We start from the raw sequence: 24,417 nt of genomic DNA on the forward strand, positions 1-24,417 counted from the left end.
GTAGTGTGGATAGCCAATGTCCAGGAGTCTCTACAGCTGCAGAAAACAGCTGCCTGGATCAGGGTTGGGTTGGACTGAACATAGGCCAAGGGCATGGGGGTGGTGGGAGAGGACATGAGGGGATTGTTGTCTTGCTTCCTCTCTTCTCAGCGTGTCTTCCGTTTTCTCTCTTTCTCTCTTCCCTGACAAAGAGAATCCTGTCTTCTTGAGAAAAGGGTCAGCGATTGAGCACTTACTTCCACGGCATGTGGACGCAACTGCTCCCTCTGTGCTAGTGTGAAGTCACCAGGAAGGTCAGCACCACTAAACCAGAACATCCACAGACACTGGTGTTGTCTTACAGCTAGAAACACCACGGACAAATATCGAGATAATCTTCATTGACAGACATGATGTGTTTCTCTCACCAGGATCCAGGAACTGTGAGCCTTTTCATTACAATTACAACATTGACTCATTGAATACACAACAGTCAGATGCATTGCACCATCACACTTTAACATACACTCATTGTCCCGTTCTTGTTGTTCTGTATATAAAATGTAACGTAATATAGTTCTACCAATGTACTGTAGCTTTCATTCAATCCAAAAAGAGAGGTGAACTGAATGTGAGAAATCTCCTGTAGGCTGGCTTGTTAAAATGAATGCTTGCATGGTTGAGTCAGATGTCTGTTGTTCCCCATTTCCTATTGGCTTGCAGAATCTCCTGTTGAGATTGATTTTAATAAAATTATGCCTTTTACACATCAATGAGCTGTATTGTTGACAACATATCAGGCAGTCAGGACTATGTGATTCAGACAAAAACAAATAGGAGGTAGATCAGCTTTAATATTGCAGATAGATTGTAGCTTCAATCAATGTGATTGTCTGCATCATTTCCAATCCCCCATATATATTTTTGTAAATATACACTACCGTTCAAAAGTTTGGGGTCACTTAGAAATGTCCTTGTTTTGGAAAGAAAAGCAATTTTTTTGTCCATTAAAATAACATCAAGTCAATCAGAAATACAGTGGAGACATTGTTAATGCTGTAAATGACTATTGTAGCTGGAAACAGCTGTTTTTTTAATGGAATATCTACATAGGCGTACAGAGGCCCATTATCAGCAACCATCACTCCTGTGTTCCAACGGCACGTTGTGTTAGCTAATCCAACCCTTTTGCAATTATGTTAGAAGAGCTGAAAACTGTTGTTCTGATTAAAGAAGCAATAAAACTGTCCTTCTTTAGACTAGTTGAGTATCTGGAGCATCAGCATTTGTGGGTTCGAATACAGGCTCAAAATGGCTAGAAACAAATACCTTTCTTCTGAAACTCATCAGTCTATTCTTGTTCTGAGAACTGAAGGTTATTCCATGCGAGAAATTGCCAAGAAACTGAAGATCTTGTACAACGCTGTGTACCACTCCCTTCACAGAACAGCGCAAACTGGCTCTAACCAGAATAGAAAGAGGAGTGAGAGGCCCCGGTGCACAATTGAGCAAGAGGACAAGTACATTAGAGTGTCTAGTTTGAGAAACAGACGCCTCACAAGTCCTCAACTTGCAGCTTCATTAAATAGTACCCACAAAACACCAGTCTCAACGTCAACAGTGAAGAGGCGACTCCGGGATGCTGGCCTTCTAGGCAGAGTTCCTCNCCGACTTCAACTGTATCTACACATACATATATATACACATACACTACTGTTCACTGTGTTTTATATATAGTATTATATTATTTATACTTTCAGGTAGTATTTTCAGACAGCTTCATTAAATAGTACCTGCAAAACACCAGTCTCAACGTCAACAGTGAAGAGGCGACTCCGGGATGCTGGCCTTCTAGGCAGAGTTCCTCTGTCCAGTGTCTGTGTTCTTTTGCCCATCTTAATCTTTTCTTTTTATTGGCCAGTCTGAGATATGGCTTTTTCCTTTGCAACTCTGCCTAGATGGCCAGCATCCCGGAGTCGCCTCTTCACTGTTGATACAGCGATACGCCATCTGAAGCGATATGCCATCCCATCTCATTTGTTTTTCAACAGGACAATGACCCAAAACACACCTCCAGACTGTGTAAGGGTTATTTGACCAAGAAGGAGTGATGGAGTGCTGCATCAGATGACCTGGCCTCCACAATCACCCAACCTCAAGCCATTGAGATGGTTTGGGATGAGTTGGACCGCAGTGTGAAGGAAAAGCAGCCAACAAGTGCTCAGCATATGTGGGAACTCAGCATATGTGGGAACTTCAAGACTGTTGGAAAATCATTCCTCATTATGCCAAGAGTGTGCAAAGCTCTCATGAAGGCAAAGTGTGGCTACTTTGAAGAATCTCAAATATAAAATATATTTTTATTTGATAAACACTTTTCTGGTTACTACATGATTCCAAGTGTTATTTCATAATTTTGTTGTCTTCACTATTATTCTACAATGTAGAAAATATAAAAAGTAAAGAAAACCCTTGAATGAGTAGGTGTGTCCCAACTTTTGACTGGTACTGTATATATTTTTTTAAATATATTTCCTTTATTATTTGCCTCTAAACTGTCCCCTAATATGGAGTAAACTAATGGATAACAAAACTTAGTATGTATAAGCAGGAAGTAGAAGCCTATATAATTTTCACGGACACAGAATATTAGTTATCTTTTGTTCGTTTTTAGTCCCATCCTTCAGCTCCACTCAATCTATCTCTTATCATACATTTTTTATTTCTATTTGCCATATATCTTTCAACTGTACTGTGATGTTTCACAAAAGTTCAGAAGCTTTCTATTCTCATCGTTTCTACAGATTGTAAATTAAAGAAACATTTTTGCTAAAAGTATTTTTATATGATTCATCGATTGACTATGACATTTCAAGTCACTCAGCAGTGCTATTTGCAGAGTTAGCTCCAGGTAAATGTTGCAATTCTTTAACAATTCCTGGACCTGTGACCAAAAACAAGCTACATATGGACAGTACCAACACAAATGATCTAATGATTCGGTCTCTTCGCAGCAAAATCTGCAGAGCTGCGATGGTTGTATCCCCCATATATATAACATTCTATTGGTTGAAATCATTTTGTATAATAACTTTGAATTTTTCTATTTATGTTTTGAATCCGGTGTTGTTTTGCGTATCAGTTCATAAACCATGTGCCAGGACTATGTTTGTACTCAACTCTGCCTAACAATCCGACATATAGCTCCATAATTCAGGCCAGTTATCAAGGATAAGCTCTGAGGGCTATAGCACAGATAGAACAAGGAGCCAGATGTTTCAACGGATGTATAAATCGGAAACATCTGCTTGGCATTTCCACTCACCACCAAATATGGTGAGACTTCTAAACAAGACTGCTAAATAGCTAATCAAATGGCTACCTCCATTGACTCTTTTTTGCACTAACTCTCTTGCACACATACACACTCACCACATACGCTGCTGCTAGTCACTTCACCCCTAACTTTATGTACAGTGTATAGCTACCTCAATTACCTTGTAGCCCTGCACATCGACTTGATACTGGTACTCCCGGTATATAGTAATGTTATTTTCTACTCCCTATATCTAGCCATGTTATTTTTTGTTCGTTATTCTCTGTGTCATTATTTATATATTTGTTATCTTATCTTTAACTCTGCATTGTTAGAAAAGGACCCATAAGAAAGCATTTCACTGTTAGTCTACACCTGTTGTCTATGCATGTGACAAATACAATTTGATTCGATTGAAAAGGAAGGCCAGTGGCTGGCAGTCGGAGAAGATGGAGCGTGATGGATTTTGACCGACATTCTGCACATTTTCTCATCGACGAAACATTTGATCTCAATACAGTTTTGTTTCCAAAACTATATTCTGTTACAAACAGAGTAGACTTAAGTTTTGTAGACTTTACCCTTTGCCAAAGTTTCAAAAAAATGGTGTTGTTTAGGAGTTCAAAGGCGAATTGAGTTATTGCACGCGCACTTCACAGAGTAGGAGTTCCCTTACCTTTTTACCCAATATTCATGATATCCAATTGATAGTTACAGTCTTGTCCCATCGCTGCAACTCCCGCATGGACGCGGGAGAGGCGAAGATCGAGATCCATGCGTCCTCCGAAACACGACCCCGTCAAGCCGCACTGCTTCTTGACACACTGCTCGCTTAACCCAGAAGCCACCTATGTGCCACCGTACAGCTGGCGACCAAAGTCAGCGGCCCACCACAAGGAGTCGCTAGAGCATGATGGGACAACGACATCCCAGCCGGGATGTCTTTCTCCCAACGGGCCAATTGTGCGCCTCCTCATGGGTCTACCTGTCGCGGCCGGCTGCGACACAGCCCGGGATCGAACCCAGATCTGTAGTGACGCCTCTAGTTACTTGGGAGGCCCTGCCCACCTCCTTGCTTGTTCTGCCAACTATGATGAATTTGCTCCTGTTGGAAATGACAGGCCGGGGTCTATCTTGGGTTATCAATAAAAAATATCTGCCTACAGTATCGATAGGTGTGCTCAGGATTCTTAAACCTATCCATCCATCAAACACTGTCTCAGGTGGGAAAAGGAGAGGGGGTGATGTTCTGATCCCTCATGTACAGGGATCTAACAGCTGCCAGACAGATACACACAAACACCTCATAATGAAGCTCAGACTGGGAGAGAAAACATTCTGTAAAGTAATGAGCTCATTGGAATGCAGTTTTCTAGCAAGGGCGTATAGAGTTGCATGTGTCATTGACCGGCGAGCTTGATGTGACTGACTAGAACAGACTTCACGCCGAGCCTGATTTGGCTGACTAGAACAGAATTCACGCCAAGCCTGCCAACCATGCGGTTCTGGATCCAGTCCAGTAACTATGGCCCCCCTGCTGGGTTTATCCCCATTAAAACTCAGGGCCTAATAACAAGGCTCCTCCTATTACACCAATCAAATAGGGATATGTCCAAAATGCGCCCTATTCCCTATGTTGTGCACTGCTTTTGACTAGGGCCCATAGGGACCAGGTCAAAAGTAGTGCACTATGTAGGGAACAGCGTGCCATATGGAACCCAGTCCAGGATTCTACCTAATGAAGCCCACCACCTTAAGGAAACTAAAGCTGTTGTTTGTGTCCAAACAGACTACTCAGGATCTAAATCATTCATAATCTCATTAGTATATTATCTTAACTAACTGGCTCACGGAGTTGACGTTGACTGGGGCAGGCAGGGGAATAGATAGAGAAATACAGGGTTTCTGTCCCAAATTACACCCCAGCCCAGCCCTATGTAGTGCACTGCTTTTGACTAGGGCCCATAGGGCTCTGCTTAAAAGTAGTGCATTATATAGGGCATAGGGTGCCACTCGGGACTCAAGCATGACGTCCTTCCACATGACTAATTAAAGGAAAAAGCTAATTTTATATGCAGATTTAATTGCGAGTCATCAGGGAGGGATCCTTTGGAATGAGTTGACAGCTTAGAAATGCAACGCTGTATATGATTAAACAAAGATTAAAAATATAAAACTTCCACATCTGATGGTCTCCATCAACGTAATCTGAATGCAACTTCAAAGTTCACAGTATTCTTTTCAGACACATAGGCTCAAACAATTATCATCAACATTGTAAAAGCCATGATTAATATGCCCTATAGGTTTAACTGAGCCAGGAGAGTAGTGGCTTGTTGTGTGGTCTACTCTGCCCAGAGGCAGCAGCAGCGGACTTCAAGTTTTCAGATGAGGCACTCATTCATTCATGGAACCCAAATGAAATGTTAGAAATATGAATGTTTAGTAATGCTTGAGAATCAGTTTCACTGCTTTACCACAGCACACACACACACACACACACACACACACACACACACACACACACACACACACACACACACGTAGCGTCTTCATCTATAAGACGATAAACATTTGTAGAACCACTACTAAGGGTTTTCCAAGTCATCATTACAACATTTTCAAACTAAACACCCTCTGCTCTACGGTCTTACCTCTCTATCCCACCACAAGTATGAATCCTTAAATGTTCTGCATGGATTTCACCTTCATTTAACACCTTAACACGCACAGCGGAATCCTCCATGAGGTTCAAATGGAATATGAATAACACGCACTCAAAGCCATCCCAAATATACAGCCTCTTTCATATCCACAGATGGAAGTTCCTGTGGGGTAAAAAAAACAAGTTGTTTTAAATGCAATTCTAACTACAGTATCTCCTCCATAAGGATGTCAGTGGCTGTGTCCCAAATGGCACTCTTTTGCCTAAATAGTGCACTACTTTTGACCAGGGCCCTATGGTGAAAAGTAGTGCACTATGTAGGGAATAAGGTGCCTATGGTTCATGTCAGGGTTATAAAACTCCATGTTTGGACTGCCAGCAAACATCTAAATCATGTCAGACCTCTCTCTGGAGTCCAAAGGGTGTCTCAGCTGAAAAGCTCCAAAGTAATATCGAAAGGGTGCCATCCCCGATGTGTTAAAACACCACAGTGACGACAGTGGCGTTTACTGTAGCCTGGTTCCAGTTCTGATTGTGCTGTCTTGCCAACTCCTATGGTCATTGTCATGTCATATGCCAAGGAGTTGGCTAGACAGCATCGACAGATCTGGGACCAGGCTGGGTTTGCTGTAGGGTTGTGGGTAAAAATAAGTGGCGTCTTGTCCCTCGCTGCAGTGCATTCTGGTGCCTGACTGTGAGAGGAGAGTGGTCAATGTCACGCTCGATTTCCCTCCTCTTCCCGCCCCTCACATCTGGCTTTGATAAACAGCTGGGCTGGGCTGGCCGAGAAAAAGCTGGAGGCACTGGGGTGGGGGTGGGGAGAGAATGCTCTGTACCCCTCAACCTCTGGTCTAGTCTTTACTAAACAGTTAAGAGTTTCTGCCCCAGCTCAGAGATTAGCTGTAGCTCAGACATTTAAGACCAGCTCAGAGATTAGCTGAAGTTTAATATTTCCCCTGGACAGGGCCGGCTCAGCAATCCCAGCTAGTGACACACTACATGTATCTGAGGTCATCGTACTGTAGTGTAGTAAGTCTTAATATTCGACAGGAACGTGTGCCATGGCCACAGATGGACTGGAAGACCTTGTCTGCATCCCAAATGGCACACTGCTTTTAACAAGGGCAAAGAAGGCTTTATGAAGGGAATCGGGTGCCATTTGGGACACAGCCCTTGATTTTCTGTAATGGAAGCATTTCTCAACAGAACATGCCCATCCAAAAAACAACTCCAACATTGTAGGATGAATTTGTCGTTGAAAAGCTGAAATCAATCTTACGCCAATTTACATCAAATACTATTTACAATTTCAAAGAAGATACAAGGCAGAGCGAGAGAGAGAGAGAGGGAGATGGGGTGAGGGGAGAGCGAGAATGACAGAGAGAGAGAGCTGTTGCAGATAGAGGTGCAGTTTCCTGGTCAGTGTCATGCCAGACCATCTGCCCTCCTGTCTTTAATCTCATTTCCTTCCTCTCTTTATCATCGTGACTTATCACTATACTGCATGGCCTGACATGGAGCCACATTTAATCCTGCTCCTCTACTTAGCTACAACCCTTTACTGATTCAGTCCATCTGTGAAGTGAAACACTAGTCAAATGGAGTGATATTCTGTTTGGAGTCCAGGCTACTCCATAGAAAGTGAGCAGCAGTTTATAGCAGATTCAACATCTCCTTCATTTGGTAAAACTTTGGATCAGAAATGGGACCCAACTAGACGACTTCTCTTTGGTTTAGCTAGGAGGGAGAGGAACGCTCATTTAGTTTCTCCTCTTGGCACACTTGGTGAATTGAAACAGGATGCTCATTAGGCTGGCGTTGTCAGTGTTGCGTACAGCACACCAACATCAGATATACTGGCTGAATCACAAATTCACTATTCCCTACATAGTCCACTACCTTTTGGGCCTTGGTCAAACGTAGTGCATTATATGCAGGGAATAGGGTGCCATTTGGGACGGAGATACTATCTTCATCTGGGGCAGCAGGAAAGCAAATGGGTGTGTAATGAGGTGAAAAACCAATCTCCTAGTCTAGTGCAATGTACTGTAGTAGCATGACCCTGACATCACACTGTTTACATGGGCTTGGGAAATAACTCAACGAAACATTTGAATGACTGGCTGACTTGTCTGAATATCACAATGTAGCTATGAAAACAACCACATAACTGATATGCCTGGAGTTGACTGTATTTAAATGAAAATGTGTATTTGAATGAAATATCTTTCATTTGCATAGGGTAAGTATGAAGTTAAGATAACAGTTTATATAACAGTAGTTACTAAAACACTTAGAAGTATCAACTTTATTGGTAAAAAAAACAACTATAATTGATTATTGCTACATACAATACATTGATTATCTGACAGGCAAATTGGTCCAAACACATGGTTATTGGTTCCAGAGGTAAATAAATAGTGACTGTCTGAAGATCTTCACAAGAAATGGAATGTTCTCTCTCTCTGCTGAGCTCTGTCCCGATCTGGTAAGAAGGCTTTAGTGGTCTCACCATCGTTCCACTTAGTGTGATGAAACGGAGATGGAAGTAGTTGGCGTCTTGGAGGCATTTTTCTGTAATGTCTCAGTAATGACTAAAGCAGGTCAGCAGCACTAGAACATGTCATTCCCTGATGAGTCTGTGTCTCCTCCTCCTCTGGTGCTGAGCCCCAGACTGACAGAGCCCTCCTCCTCTTCTTCCTCTGGGCCGGTGAAGGGCAGCCGGACGGCCACCACTCTGGAGCCCTGCTGAGCCCGCTCCCCTGGAACATAAACACACATTACTCACTACATCAGTCACCAGGTCTGCTGCCTGCCTGACCAGCACAGTACAGCCCGAGTCCCAGCTCCAACCACCAGCCCTAGCTCCAGCCCTGCCCAGCCCCAACCCAACACAACCCCAGCCACCAGCTCTACCACCAGCCCTGCCCAGCCTCAGCCTCAGCCCCAACCCAACCCCAGCAACCAGCTCTACCACCAGCCCTGCCCAGCCTCAGCCCCAACCCAACACAACCCCAGCAACCAGCTCTACCACCAGCCCTAGCTCCAGCCCTGCCCAGCCCCCGACCCAACACAACCCCAGCCACCAGCTCTACCACCAGCCCTAGCTCCAGCCCTGCCCAGCCTCAGCCCCAACACAACCCCAGCCACCAGCTCTACCACCAGCCCTAGCCTAGCCACTCCGCTAGCTGCTCCTCTATACATCTGTGAGTAGGACAGACAAGTGCTAAGCTGGCTGGTGGCGGGCCACTTAGCCTGATGAATGAGCCGTGTGTTGTGTACGAACCAGCAGTGTAGAGGGAAGTTGTGTTTCTACACACACATAGACACACAGACGTGTGTTGTGAAGGAGCCAGCGGTGTGGGGGGAAGTGTTTTTTCTACACACACAGACACACAGAAACGTGTTGTGTAGGAGCCAGCAGTGTTTGGTAAGGTCAGTGGTGTTTGTACACAGAGAGATGTTCAGGCCTAGAAGGGTGAAGCACCACTAATGCAGAGCGGCAGCTGTGAGCCTGTGGTGGTGGAGCTACTGTAGGACCTATCTGCTAGGTGACTCACTCTGACAGCACAAACTGGAGCCAAGGCAGAGGTTAATTTCTTAGTTTCTTTAAAAGGTTGCTCAAAAATACTTTTTGAACTTAGATTTTTTTGTCTGTCTGCCACTAACCCGTTCAATGAGTGTCTGGGTTTGTGAAGAATTAATTGTGTGGCTCAGTTGGTAGACCAAGGCGCTTTTCCAACGTCAGGATCGAGGGTCGATTCCCACTGTGGCCACCCATGAGAAAATGTATTTGAGGATGAAAAAGTCACTTGGGTTAAAAGCGCCTGTTAAATGGCATATACTATTATATTCCAAGGACCCCTTGTTATTACGATATCGAAGGAAAATATTACAAACCAAGAGCTCTCCTACATGGCAACTCCACTTAGATCAAATACAGCCACATCACAGTTAGCCTGCGTCTGCTAAATACATACAGTACATTATGAGGTTTGGCTTTGACATTCGAGTGCTTATAGTTGACTTATGACTAGTTGACACGACTCTATTGGAGGAGTAGGTCACTATTTTACAGCTTGACGTTAGACGATTCCTCACTCTGAAAGTAGTCTATGGGGCCGGAGAAACTGTCATTCGTGGTTCAGTTCTCTATATACAGCCATTACAAACTTCAGCTGCCTTTAGCCACCACATGCTACAAATCGATGGAAGTAATGGGGGCAAATCAACTCCTGTTGTGTTCGTTTCATGTTCATTCATTCTGTGTTCCCGGTCCAAAATAACCGCCCGATTACAGCTGATCATAAATCCATAATAATACATATATTATCACCTAATGTTGTGTTAGATGTTTTTATCAACTTAAGATCTTGTGAACATTACAAGTTTTGAGCTTCTATTTGCTATTTATGGCCTGTAGGCCTCATTGACCTGAGCTCATACAACTCATTTTTGAGTAAAAGAAGCATAATGTATGGATCAATGGTGGTTACATTTTGTGTGTTGCATGTGCCTTGCAAATATATGCACTGCATTTATGGCACATAACGCTGGTTTTGACATCTCTTGGTGAACACAGATTGCACCTCCTTCCTTTTGTCTCTTCTGTCTCTGGCGGCCGTAGATCTTGCTTCTGGCCCTTGTATATCTCTCACCAATCCAGCAGAGGATGAGGTTGGAGGAAGGTGTCGGCGCCTTTGAATGAGGGGTGCCACCATGGCTTTCCCCTACTCTTCTAGGAATATTGTCCTCTTGAAGAATTTCCCCTGCTTCCAGCCTGGATTCACCTCCATCCACACCACAAACGCGTTGTAGGCCGACACGTCTAGGATGTTGAAGAACTCCACCATGGCCCAACGTGCCGTCATCCCCTTACAAGAGTATGTGCCGGTAACCGGCAAAAGTGCAACAATCGGTAAATAAAATAATGAGTACATACAAGTGATACTTCATGTCTTGCATAGTAACGTGAAAAATTAAAACAACGCTTTGATGCAATTTATCACATCTAAAACATATTTACATATTCAAATGAATAGAATTTAATCCATATTGTTCACAAATTCAAGGAGCATTTCACCAAACAACAACAGGTCTTATTTTTATGGTGCAGATAAAACAATCTGGTCATAGAAAAAAAAAGTACATGAGACTTGAAAGATAAAAAGTAACATACATTATCAAGGTTGTCAGCTCCTCTTTGTTCCTGTTGTAATCCAGGACACCGCTGGGCTTCCTGTCCTCCCAGGTACTCACAGCGGCATCCCTGTGCAGAGTTGTCATCAGGAGCACATTCTTCTTTATCTTCGGGCAATAAGACACGATTGTGTGTATCGGTGAAGGCACATTTAGAGGAAAAACGATCCCTGTCCTTGGTAGTGAGTAAGGCAGGAAGCAACTCAGGCTTGTTCCTTCTGACCGACCCCAACATGGTCATTTTTTTGGGAGCAGCTCCTGACCAAGAGCATATGAGGTGAAGAAATTGTCACAAGTTATGTTGTGCCCCTGGAGACCTGCAGTCATTTCCAGGACCACCCGCTTCCCCTGGGTCCTTTCGGGAACACCATCAGCAGGTTTCCCGGTGTAAACCTGCATGTTCTCCAGGCATAACTTGTCCTGGCATCACATGGTACCCACATCTTTATTCCATACTGAGACGGTTTGCTTGGCATGCACTGTTTGAATGGGAAGCATCCCCTGAGATGTCTGGAAGTGGTTTATAGACGAGTGGCAGGCGCTCCACCCACTAGTGCCAAGCCTCTCTGATCGCTGCCAGCTTGTCTTGTTGACAGCAGCCTGGTCCTGTATCACGGTTGTCGAAGCGAATCACCCGTGACAACACGTGAAATGTCTGGAGTCCAGTAGCGGCAAGAAAAATCCCCTGACCAGACTCTGGATCCCTTAAACTGGTGGTAATTTGTTTCTGGATCTGTACACACCAGTCAAAATCAAGAGACCCACGTATGCCTGGACGTCTGTCCGGTCCACCTCCTCCAGTTGTCTTTGTAAACGCGTCTCCCCTCCAGGTTGGTCATGTTTATCACTATCGTTTCGATTGACTCTGTCAGGAACAGTTCGAAGCAGGATGTTATGTCATCAACCCGGGATTTGGCGTATCTCGTTGGCCCCGGGGTCATCCTGATAACATTTTCAGCCGACCTCTCCTCTCAGGTGGGGATGAAAACCAGGACAAATTCTTCGACCGGAATGTAACAACAACCTCAGCAGGTCCCTCTTCCTCATCACTGGATTGTAACAACAACCTCAGCAGGTCCCTCTTCCTCATCACTGGATTGTAACAACAACCTCAGCAGGGCCCTCTTCCTCATCACTGGATTGTAACAACAACCTCAGCAGGGCCCATCTTCTCATCACTGGATTGTAACAACAACCTCAGCAGGGCCCTCTTCCTCATCACTGGATTGTAACAACAACCTCAGCAGGCCTCTTCCTCATGCACTGGATTGTAACAACAACCTCAGCAGGGCCCTCTTCCTCATCACTGGATTGTAACAACAACCTCAGCAGGGCCCTCTTCCTCATCACTGGATTGTTCTACATCAGTTGTCTCTTGGTCTGGATCATATTCTGTGATGTCTTCAACTTCTGACACTTCCTCCTCTAATGCATCTTCCCTGTCAGTTTCCTGGCCTCTCTCCTCTTCACCAGTGTCATGATTAAAGATAGGATCAAGAGTCTCACATACAGTATATCATTTGGTCATTGTGCTGCCACAGAATGAATTGTGAGCAAGGCCTCAAAAAAGCTTTATATACCAGAGCTGCGAGAAAAGTTCTATATATTATTGAGACAATGTTGCGATTGTTTGTGAGAATGCCAACAGGTGTGGTTCCCGTGCGAGAAAGATTCTATTGGGGAAAGGTTCCCATGGGGGTTGCCATGGAAGCCAAGAAGGGRAGTGAGGTGTGTGTGTGTGTGCTCAAACACACATGCATGTGGGGGTCTGGGAGAGGAAGTGTGTCCATCTGATGAACGGGCATGTGCCTGAACTCAATTTGAAACACTAATTGTAGTCTCACACATTCATTTCTAATGACCGGTCATTTTTGACCGGGAACACCCCAGGTGTACAAAAGTTAAATAAAACACAACATATTTTATGAAAATGTTTGTTCAGATACCCTGTGTGGACAAAGTCATGGAACCTTATGACAATCAGATTAAATCAACTACATTTTTCAGAGAGAAAACTTGTAAATCGGTCCAATTCGACCAGAACACAGCAGGAGGGTTAAGTAACATCAAACCAAATATGGAGTTGATTTCAGATAATTTGGACATCATTTTTGTAAACTTGCTCACATCTCTTCCATAGATTTTTAGCTAGCGGTTGCTAAAGTTTGAAATTGCTGTTTAAAGTAAACTGAGCCATGAATCATAGTTTCTCCTGGTCCATAGACAACTTTCAGGGTAAGGAATCATCTAACATCAAGTGAAATAGTGAACTAGTCCTTTAACATTTATAAAAGTCTTGGATGGGTAAGGAGGAAACTGCTGAAAGTCTGATATGACCCTACTACTGATATGGCCCTAAAGGAGACAAATAAAGTTCCATTGAATTGAATTGAGTCTTTCGCAGTCTAGATAAGCATAAACTTTTACTCGTAGCGAGACAAACACCAATATAGTGTACTACCTTTGACCAGGGCTCAAATGTAGTGCACTATTTGCGAATAAGGTGCCATTTGAGGCACTCTACACAGTGAGGTCCCAGTTCCCTGCGCTGACTGAGGCTGACAGGTTTGCTTATGCCAAGCCTCTGCCATATGGATGCACACAGATTGGTTGTGTTCTGCGACTCAGGGCTTGGAATTCACATGGGAGAGGCAGGCCACAGTGGCTGTCAGGGTTATCACTCAGTCAGATGGGGTATTTATAGTTCGAAAAGAGAAAGAGCATAACTAATATTGGCGGACTTAATTGAACCAACTGAAATATAGGTCTATAGGCTAATTCATTTCACATTACAGAATAGAACAGGAAATCATTACCAAATACCTTTCATATTTGAATGAGGTTCTTACTTTGCTAAAGTCGAAACACAATCTGTCCCTAGAGTGGACCTTAAACGCATAGAGAGGTCAAGCGTAACAATCAATATGGTAACAGTAGTCTTCAGCCTGAACCATGCAGGCAGCTCTCAATGAAGCTACCGACGCTTTGTCCGACCGCGCAGGCCAGCCAGGGGGAAAACAGCAGCCTGGCGATATTAAAGACATCACATTAAAGACGTCACTGTTTTTAAACATGGTGGGTCTCGTGGGGCGAAAACTCCCCAAGGCCTAGATTCTCAAATTGACAGTGTATTTGCAAAAAAAAAAAAAAAAAAAGATTTGGAAGGGGCCTAACACAGGGAAGTCCGTCTATGCTGAGTAGATGGGCCAAAATTCAGGCAGGTTTCATTTCCTCCACGAGGGATAGTGATAGAGAGATAGAGAGAGGGGAAGAAAGAGAGAGATAGAGAGAGGGGGAGAAAGAAAGAGAGAGCCCCATGGCTACCAAACACAACAGATGGCCTACACTACCTGGGGGTAGGTAAAAGAAGAGTGGGAGTTGGAAAAGTACTGGAGGACAAAACTACTTTGAAGCCAAAAACACAAGTAAACAGCCCGTAGCTACAAAAGGCCCAAATAAGCTTGTTGGTGGAGGAAAAAGCCAATAAATGACATGTAATAAAATATATATGATACAATTATTCAAATCTTAATGGGGACTCTTAAAGTTGGTGGAGAGAGTGAATTGAAAGGAAAAGAAAAGGGGTTTTGATATAATATTTTCCAGTACCATTGCCTCTTCAGAGAGACCGGCTGGGTCCCTCCCCTGCAGCTGCTTGACTCGGGTCTGCGTCTCAAATGGAACCCTATTCCCTATATAGTGCACTACTTTTGACCAGTAGATCACTAAATAGGGAATAAGGTGCCATTTTGGACACAAGCTAGCTTTGGCCTTTCTGCTGCTGGGTTCTCCAGAGACCCACCGTATTCTCATGGCTCCCAGAGCACTGCCAAGTGTTTGAAGCGTGAGGAGCAAAAAGGAATGATTTTACTTTCGATGTGGGCCTTCTTAACAAATATTCACAGCTGCATGAAAGATCGAAAGTGTGCTGCCAAAACAATCAGACACATGGATACAGACAGACAGGCAGAGGCAGGCAGACATGTAGGCAGGTATGGCAGAAAGGCAGCGCAGGCAGGCAGGTAGGGCAGAAATGCAGCACAGGCAGGCAGGTAGGGCAGAAATGCAGCACAGGCAGGCAGGTAGGGCAGAAATGCAGCGCAGGTAGGGCACAAAGGCAGTGCAGGCAGGTAGGAAAAGCACAAAGGCAGCACAGGCAGGCAGGTAGGGCACAAAGGTAGCGCAGGCAGGCAGGTAGTGCACAAAGGCAGTGCAGGCAGGTAGGTAAAGCAGAAAGGCAGCGCATGCAGGTAGGGCAGAAAGGCAGAGCAGGCAGACGTTGCTATGCAAAGAAGAGCTCCAGTGTTCTCAGCTCAAGGACACACGTGGGAATTTGGGTCTGGGTGAAATATTTGGATTGTGATTACACAGCCCTAACTCTCCTATTTTCCAATTAAAAAGTGTTTGGAGAGCGGTGAAGGATTGATCAGATGTCACTACAAATATTACTCTCCAGTGTTCCAGTGTTGTTGATTCAACTCATCTTCCCAGAAATAAGATATGTTTAACTGAGGTTTTCTTCTCTCATGCTTGAGAGCTGTGGTTGATCACATTTCAACTGAGAAAACCTTTTATTGGTTTGTTTGGATCATCACATTGCTAAACAAAGGCAGAATCCCCCCAAAATACAACTATTCCTAAACATAGTGCACTAGCAGAGCCCTATGGCATTATGCTAAAATGTAGTGCACTATATAGGGAAAAGGGTGTCATTTGAGAAGCAACCATAGACTTAAACTGAACACAAAATGTTTAATGTTCCAATGTAAAGGACATAAGGACCGTGCCCCCTCCATCAGTCTCAGTATTGAAGGTTCTTCTTCAGCCCACATAACAATGTGTATGTCATTCATAGAAGTGCCTATTCACAACAACCTTGAGGCTTTGACTAAGAGTGGCAATACCAAGTATATAGCAAGATGTCTGTATGCATCTCTACACCAGTCAACATGGAGATAGCCTTCACATACCAGGCAGAAGAATAAGACGCTAAAACACAGCCACAGCTGTGTGTGTATCTCTACACAGCTAGTGAGTGAGTGTGTGTGTATCTCTACACAGCTAGTGAGTGAGTGTGTGTGTATCTTCGACACAGCTAGTGAGTGAGTGTGTGTGTATCTCTACACAGCTAGTGAGTGAGTGTGTGTGTATCTCTACACAGCTAGTGAGTGAGTGTGTGTGTATCTCTACACAGCTAGTGAGTGAGTGTGTGTGTATCTCTACACAGCTAGTGAGTGAGTGGGTGTGTACTCTACACAGCTAGTGAGTGAGTGTGTGTGTATCTCTACACAGCTAGTGAGTGAGTGTGTGTGTATCTCTACACACTTGAGTGGTGTGTGTGTATCTCTACACAGCTAGTGAGTGAGTGTGTGTGTATCTCTACAACAGCTAGTGAGTGAGTGTGTGTGTATCTCTACACAGCTAGTGAGTGTGTGTGTGTGTATCTCTACACAGCTAGTGAGTGTGTGTGTGTGATCTCTACACAGCTAGTGATGTGTGTTGTGTATCTCTACACAGCTAGTGAGTGTAGTGTGTTGTATCTCTACACAGCTAGTGAGTGTGTGTGTGTGTATCTCTACACAGCTTGAGTGAGTTGTGTTGTATTCTCTACACAGCTAGTGAGTGAGTGTGTGTGTATCTCTACACAGCTAGTGAGTGTGTGTGTGTGTGTATCTCTACACAGCTAGTGAGTGAGTGGGTGTTCTCTACACAGCTAGTGAGTGAGTGTGTGTGTATCTCTACACAGCTAGTGAGTGAGTGTGTGTGTATCTCTACACAAGCTAGTGAGTGAGTGTGTGTGTATCTCTACACAGCTAGTGAGTGAGTGTGTGTGTATCTCTACACAGCTAGTGAGTGAGTGTGTGTATCTCTACACAGCTAGTGAGTGAGTGTGTGTGTATCTCTACACAGCTAGTGAGTGAGTGTGTGTGTATCTCTACACAGCTAGTGAGTGAGTGTGTGTGTATCTCTACACAGCTAGTGAGTGAGTGTGTGTGTGTATCTCTACACAGCTGAGAGGAGTGTGTGTGTATCTCTACACACTAGTGAGTGAGTGTGTGTGTATCTCTACACAGCTAGTGAGTGATGTGTGTGTTATCTCTACACAGCTAGTAGTGAGTGTTGTGTATCTCTACACAGCTAGTGAGTGAGTGTGTGTGTATCTCTACACAGCTAGTGAGGAGTGTGTGTGTGTATCTCTACACAGCTAGTGAGTGAGTGTGTGTGTATCTCTACACAGCTAGTGAGTGAGTGTTGTGTATCTCACACAGCTAGTGAGTGAGTGTGTGTGTTATCTTCTACACAGCTAGTGAGTGAGTGTGTGTGTATCTCTACACAGCTAGTGAGTGAGTGTGTGTGTATCTCTACACAGCTAGTGAGTGAGTTGTGTGTATCTCTACACAGCTAGTGAGTGTTGTGTGTGTCTATACACAGCTAGTGAGTGTGTGTGTGTGTATCATACACAGCTAGTGAGTGTGTTGTGTACTCTACACAGCTAGTGAGTGAGTGTGTGTGTATCTCTACACAGCTAGTGAGTGTGTGTGTGTGTATCTCTACACAGCTAGTGAGTGAGTGTGTGTATCTCTACACAGCTAGTGAGTGAGTGTGTGTGTATCTCTACACAGCTAGTGAGTGTGTGTGTGTGTATCTCTACACAGCTAGTGAGTGTGTGTGTGGTGTATCTCTACACAGCTAGTGATGTATGTGTGTGTATCTCTACACAGCTATGAGTGTGATGTGTGTGTATCTCACACAGCTAGTGAGTGTGTGTTGTATCTCTACACAGCAGTGAGTGTGTGTGTGTGTATCTCTACACAGCTAGTGAGTGTATGTGTGTGTATCTCTACACAGCTAGTGAGTGAGTGTGTGTGTATCTCTACACAGCTAGTGAGTGAGTGTGTGTGTATCTCTACACAGCTAGTGAGTGAGTGTGTGTGATCTCTACACAGCTAGTGAGTGAGTGTGTGTGTATCTCTACACAGCTAGTGAGTGAGTGTGTGTGTATCTCTACACACGCTAGTGAGTGAGTGTGTGTGTATCTCTACACAGCTAGTGAGTGAGTGTGTGTGTATCTCTAAACAGCTAGTGAGTGAGTGTGTGTGTATCTCTACACAGCTAGTGAGTGAGTGTGTGTGTATCTCTACACAGCTAGTGAGTGAGTGTGTGTGTATCTCTAACAGCTAGTGAGTGAGTGTGGTGTTATCTCTACACAGCTAGTGAGTGAGTGTGTGTGTATCTCTACACAGCTAGTGAGTGAGTGTGTGTGTATCTCTACACAGCTAGTGAGTGAGTGTGTGGTGTATCTCTACACAGCTAGTGAGTGAGTGTGTGTGTATCTCTACACAGCTAGTGAGTGAGTGTGTGTGTATCTCTACACAGCTAGTGAGTGTGTGTGTGTGTTATCTATACACAGCAGTGAGTGTGTGTGTGTGTATCTCTACACAGCTAGTGAGTGATGGTGTGTATCTCTACACAGCTAGTGAGTGTGTGTGTGTGTATCTCTACACAGCTAGTGAGTGAGTGTGTGTGTATCTCTACACAGCTAGTGAGTGTGTGTGTGTATCTCTACACAGCTAGTGAGTGTGTGTGTGTGTATCTCTACACAGCTAGTGAGTGTATGTGTGTGTATCTCTACACAGCTAGTGAGTGTATGTGTGTGTACTCTACACAGCTAGTGAGTGTGTTTGTATTCTCACACAGCTAGTGAGTGTGTGTGTGTGATTCTCTACACAGCTAGTGAGTGTATGTGTGTGTTATCTCTACACAGCTAGTGAGTGTATGTGTGTGTATCTCTACACAGCTAGTGAGTGTGTGTGTGTGTATCTCTACACAGCTAGTGAGTGAGTGTGTGTGTATCTCTACACAGCTAGTGAGTGTATGTGTGTGTATCTCTACACAGCTAGTGAGTGGTGTGTGTGTATCTCTACACAGCTAGTGAGTGAGTGTGTGTGTATCTCTACACAGCTAGTGAGTGTGTGTGTGTATCTCTACACAGCTAGTGAGTGTGTGTGTATCTCTACACAGCTAGTGAGTGTGTGTGTATCTCTACACAGCTAGTGAGTGTGTGTGTATCTCTACACAGCTAGTGAGTGTGTGTATCTCTACACAGCTAGTGAGTGTGTGTGTATCTCTACACAGCTAGTAGTGTGTGTGTATCTCTACACAGCTAGTGAGTGTGTGTATCTCTACACAGCTAGTGAGTTGTGTGTATCTCTACACAGCTAGTGAGTGTGTGTGTATCTCTACACAGCTAGTGAGTGTGTGTGTATCTCTACACAGCTAGTGAGTGTGTGTGTATCTCTACCACACATAGTTAGTGTGTGTATCTCTACACAGCTAGTGAGTGTGTGTTATCTCTACACAGCTAGTGAGTGTGTGTGTATCTCTACACAGCTAGTGAGTGTGTGTGTGCAGAAATAAAACATGCTATTAGTGGATGTCAGGCTTCGGCTCTCTCTTGACCTTGAGCAAAACTACCAAGAAATAAAAAATTCATGATTCAGATAGTGTATTTGTTTTACCCTGTTGTTTTAGAAACACACAGAGCACAATGTGGTGTCAAATAGCACAGTTCCATTAAAGCCTATTGTTGGGGTGCTCTTGTGGTGCTCGTTCCAGCAGTGAAACTGACTAAAAGCACCATATCTTATTGATGCTGCTAGTAGCTGGTTTTTCATGGTGTTATGCCAGAGTTTAGTTTCTCCAGGCCACCTCTGCTTTGTAACATGCTCCTTTTCCATATCCCCTCTAAACTATTAATGCAAGATAAGAGAGAGGACATCCTCTTTGTGAATGAGCCGAGACAAAGAAGTAGGTGTATGCGTCCCAAATGGCACCCTGTTCCCTATATAGTGCACTACTATTGACCAGAGCCCTATGGAACCTGGTCAAAAGTAGTGCACTATAAAGGGAATAGGGTGCCATTTTGGATGCACATGCTATCTTGGAAATGAGCTATTTATCATCCTTCCTGTCAAAGGCTGCCTGTGTCTGCTCAGTGCTTCCTGTAGTACTAGCAGGCCTAGAAGCCTACTATCTGCTGATATGAAAAATGGCCCAGGACAGGAAATGCCCCGTAGTGGATGAAAGAGAGAGATGCAGGAGAGACCGAGATGAAGAGAAAGCAGTAAATACTCTCCCCGTGCGCTGCCATCTATGTATCCGCCTTACATCCATTTAGCAACTCAAGGACATCTTTGAAGTCCATGCAATAAAGATTGTCAAAATTCTAATGAATTCTGCTAACTGACATATCAAAGTTGTTAAACGGCCAGTCTCCCAAGTGAGGAAAGGGCGCAAGCCCCCTGACTTACGACCAGAAATGTCAGCGGAGAGCCCTTGCATTTATAGACTTTCAGAAGGGTGACAGTGATACTATCAACATAGCAAATGTGAATTCCTGTGATGGATTACTCCATTGATCAGGTGCTGGCTGTTGACACGCGGTTTAAAGCAGTCCTGCTTGGTTTCATGTTGCTGTCAACGTAACATTTGGCTGTCCTTTTTCAACCACCAACCACAGGTGAACAAAAGCACAATCCTGTGAACTTTGCACGTCTCCCTTCTTCAACACAACTAGAACAACAACCGTCAAATGGCCGAGCAGCGTTTCCTGAACAACGGGTCAGGTGAGGCTTTTGACCGAGACCCATATCTGTCATCACAGCTTGAAATACTTTGAGTTGATTCTATCAATGACACCTTGAAAAATGAATGCTTGATTCACAACAGGTGTGACAACATAAGCGGAATGGTGACCCGAGAGGATATGTGGACCAGGTGCAGTGAGGTCAAAGGTCAACCCTTGGCCCGCGTCCCAAATGGCTCACTATTCCCTATATAGTGCACTACCTTTGACCAGGGCCCATGGAGAGGAAAAGTTCACACACATAGAGAGACCCAGGACAGGAAGGCTTTAGGAAGAGCACCAAAATAAATAACGTCTGAGTTGCGACCTGGCCAATTGCGACCTGGCCAAGATAAAGCAAAGCAGTTCGACACATACAACAACACATAGTTACACATGGAGTAAAACAAACATATAGTCAATAATACAGTGAGAAAAAAAATAAGTCTATATACAATGTGAGCAAGTGAGGTGAGATAAGGGAGGTGAAGGCAAACAAATATATGTATAAATAAATAAAAATATAAAAGGCCATGGAGGCGAAGTGAGTACAACACAGCAAGTAAAATAAAAACTTTAAAAAAACAATGGAATGGTTGGTTTGCAGTGGAAGAAAGTGCAAAGTAGAGACAGAAATAATGGGGTGCAAAGGAGCAAAATAAATTAATAAATAAATACAGTAGGTAAAGAGGTAGTTGTTTGGGCTAAATTGTAGATGGGTTATGTACAGGTGCAGTAATCTATGAGCTGCTCTGACAGCTGGTGCTTAAAGCTAGTGAGGGAGATAGGTGTTTCCACCTATCAGATAGCTAGATTGTGAACGACGCACAAACACATCAGAGGAGAAAGGCGGTGTTCTCCTTCTCTCAAAAGGACACCTGCAAACACTTAAAAGGTTGTTCTCCACCCTCCTCTCAGTGAACCAGAGCTGACAGACTACGCTCTCACCAAACTCACAATCCCCTGCCTCCCCTTGACTGACTGAGCCTCCCAAGGTTGACTGACTAACTGCAGAGGGTGTGGGACACTGACGTAAGAGCCTACTGGCAGTCCATTCCTGGAGGTAGAGGACTTCTGGAAAGTTCTTTCTACTTCTCGTTTGATGTTTGAGTTTAATAGTTCTTGGAACCGATGATGGACATTGTTAAATGAGAGCCCTCGATGATAAACTGAACAATAAAACAAATGAACCTCATGGATTCATGTTGGAACCGTTGGAATGTTTTTTTTTTGTCTGAATATCTGAACTCAATAAATACATAGGGGAAGGAATGACAAAGAGTTTGTGCACGCACTTAAGTATTTACATTTGATTAAAATCCCAGTCCTCAAAGACATGGGTGTGACCCACACCAGTGAGAATGGGAAGGTTTCCACTATCTCAACATTTAAAAATAAATTGATAAAAATGTATAACCTGGTGAAAATAAATGTGTAACTCTACTCATTCCGTGTCAAGTCTGTTCTGAAAAGCTGGCATTTCTTAAATGTGGAGATCGATAGCCACAACCCAACAAAGGGTGTAAGAAGTGCAAACAGTGGATATTGTCAGAGAGGAGGCTATCTTTCTTGTTTTCCCTGCCTGATATTTCAGCGTTGAGGAAAAAAAGAGGCTCCAACTGACAACAGCTGGCTCTGTGGTGCGGCTGGAGGGAAAGTCAAAGCCATGGAAACCAGTGAACCCCTGACCTGGCCTACAGGCATGGCTGTCTTACGTAGAAAACACTCCTCTCCCTCTCATATCCACCGACAACACACACAACTTTACTCTCCACCGACAACAGCCTGGAGCCTAGGAGGAACAGTTACTGCTAGGCTACCACTGCTCTTCATAGGGACGTATACTTTTCTGTATGGATGGAAATGGATCAAAACAAGCAGAGAGACAACTGGAGGAGAGTCCAGCCCTGCAGGTGCAATTGAGTGAAGAAAGTCGGTCAGTAAAGGACTCCTAGAGGGAGAACTGTGTATACGAACCCATCAGTCTGATGGTAATACCACCCCACCCCAACTGTCTCCTCAATTTAAAACTCCTCCGGAGTGGAAAACCCAACAATCTTTTTCACCTACAAAAGCCTCAAAAAGCTAAATGTGGCACAACGTAACAATGCAGTGGCGCTACATTTACATTTGAGTCACTTAGCAGACGCTCTTATTCAGAGCGATTTACAGGAGCAATTAGGGTTAAGAGCCTTGCTCAAGGGCACACGGGCAGATGTCTCACAAAGCCGGCTCAGGGAATCGAGCGTGACGAACCGCTAGTCTACTTGCCGCCCCTAGGCCAGCTCTTTACACCAACAGACTGGGAACTCTGCGAATCCACGCGTCTGATAGAAAGAGCAGGATTAAGGCTGTGCAGCAGTGCTGGGAATAGGATTTAAAAGTGTATACAGAAGGGAAAGACTAACCCAGTATCCACACTGTATGTGCTGTAGCAGACTTGTATTTATTTATTCATTCAACCTTTATTTATCTAGGCCCGTCTTATAGAGATCAGCTACAGTCTTCCACTGTTGGCTATAGCATTTAAAGTACGGGCACAAGGCTAAGCCAGGCCAGCCTTGCTTCACTATCCCTCCACACCTACATATCAAAACTACTGTATATTCACCATGGCAACACATCATTCATTAGAAAATACACCTAACCTGACATCCCCACCTGAGAAGAGAAGCTTCATAACGAATTAACGTGGCTCCTGGTGTGCTTCTGGAATATTCCTTCATGACTTCATCTATCTGGATGTTAATAGACTATACGGCCCACATGGCACCCTATTCCCTATATAGCGCACTACTTTTGAGCAGCGCCCTTTGGCAGACACCTTAGGGTCAGTTCATCTGTCCTAAAGACAAAGTGGAGCTCATTCTCTTTTGGCCCCACTCGGTATCCATCATGGAGGTTTAGCTCAGAGGGGGTCAGGGGGGTTAGGAGTGGAGTTAGGGGGTAGGCTAGGTCACCCCTGGTGTCAAAAGGAGAACCCCATCAAACTTCCTTTCCCCTCAAGACAGATTAAGTCAATCAGAAGACTTCAATGGCTCTTTTAACCAATCCTTTTCTCTCTGCTTGTTTACGCCACTGAACAGGGAAACTGTATGCGCTGTTGATTGAGTCATAGTGTCGTAAAGAGGGGCAGCCAACCCCCCAGCCAGCCTCGACCCAAGCCCTACCTTCACAACACAGAGAGCACAATGAGAGTAACGCTAATTGAAAGTCAGAGGTTGCGACCTTTGTCAGGGGGCACTGAGCCCCTCTCTCCCGAGCCACACTGCGTGGGGTGCGGAGCCTGGTTTGCAGAGGGGGTCTCGTGGAAAGTCCCTGCGGCCACACAGAGCTCCTCTCCTGCAGTCAGTAGGCTGAAAGGAGAGGCAGCTGTGTGGGTAGAAGAGCCTAGCAGCAGGGGGAAAGGACAGGGGGATTTGCATTTGCCCCAAGAAGAAGGCTTTCATCCCCACAGCTCTTTTCCTATGGAGGGTGGGTGGGGCGGGGAGTGGGGTGCAGGCCAGGGTACAGGAGAGTGACAATCAATGGGCTTTTCATCTCAGGTACCTGCCTAGTGGAGGGACATAAAGGAAGGGTATCTGGCCCTAAACAGAGACTACACAGTGGCAGAATACCTGACCACTATGACTG

At 44.5% G+C, this 24,417-nt stretch overlaps 1 protein-coding gene across 4 annotated transcripts in view; it reads right to left on the reverse strand.

Annotated features, from left to right (window-relative positions):
- Positions 1-8,172: 8,172 nt before the first annotated feature.
- Positions 8,173-24,417, reverse strand: part of kiaa0586 (KIAA0586 ortholog) — a 118,662-nt gene continuing 102,417 nt past the window's right edge. For all 4 annotated transcript variants that reach the window (XM_023994101.2, XM_023994099.2, XM_023994100.2 and 1 more), the window contains one exon: positions 8,173-8,722. In XM_023994101.2, the coding sequence (XP_023849869.1) occupies positions 8,574-8,722 (149 nt within the window). In that variant the 3' untranslated portion in view covers positions 8,173-8,573. The remainder of the gene's footprint in view (positions 8,723-24,417) is intronic.

The sequence above is a fragment of the Salvelinus sp. IW2-2015 genome, linkage group LG9, assembly GCF_002910315.2.
Source record: "Salvelinus sp. IW2-2015 linkage group LG9, ASM291031v2, whole genome shotgun sequence".
Taxonomy (NCBI): Eukaryota; Metazoa; Chordata; class Actinopteri; order Salmoniformes; family Salmonidae; genus Salvelinus; species Salvelinus sp. IW2-2015.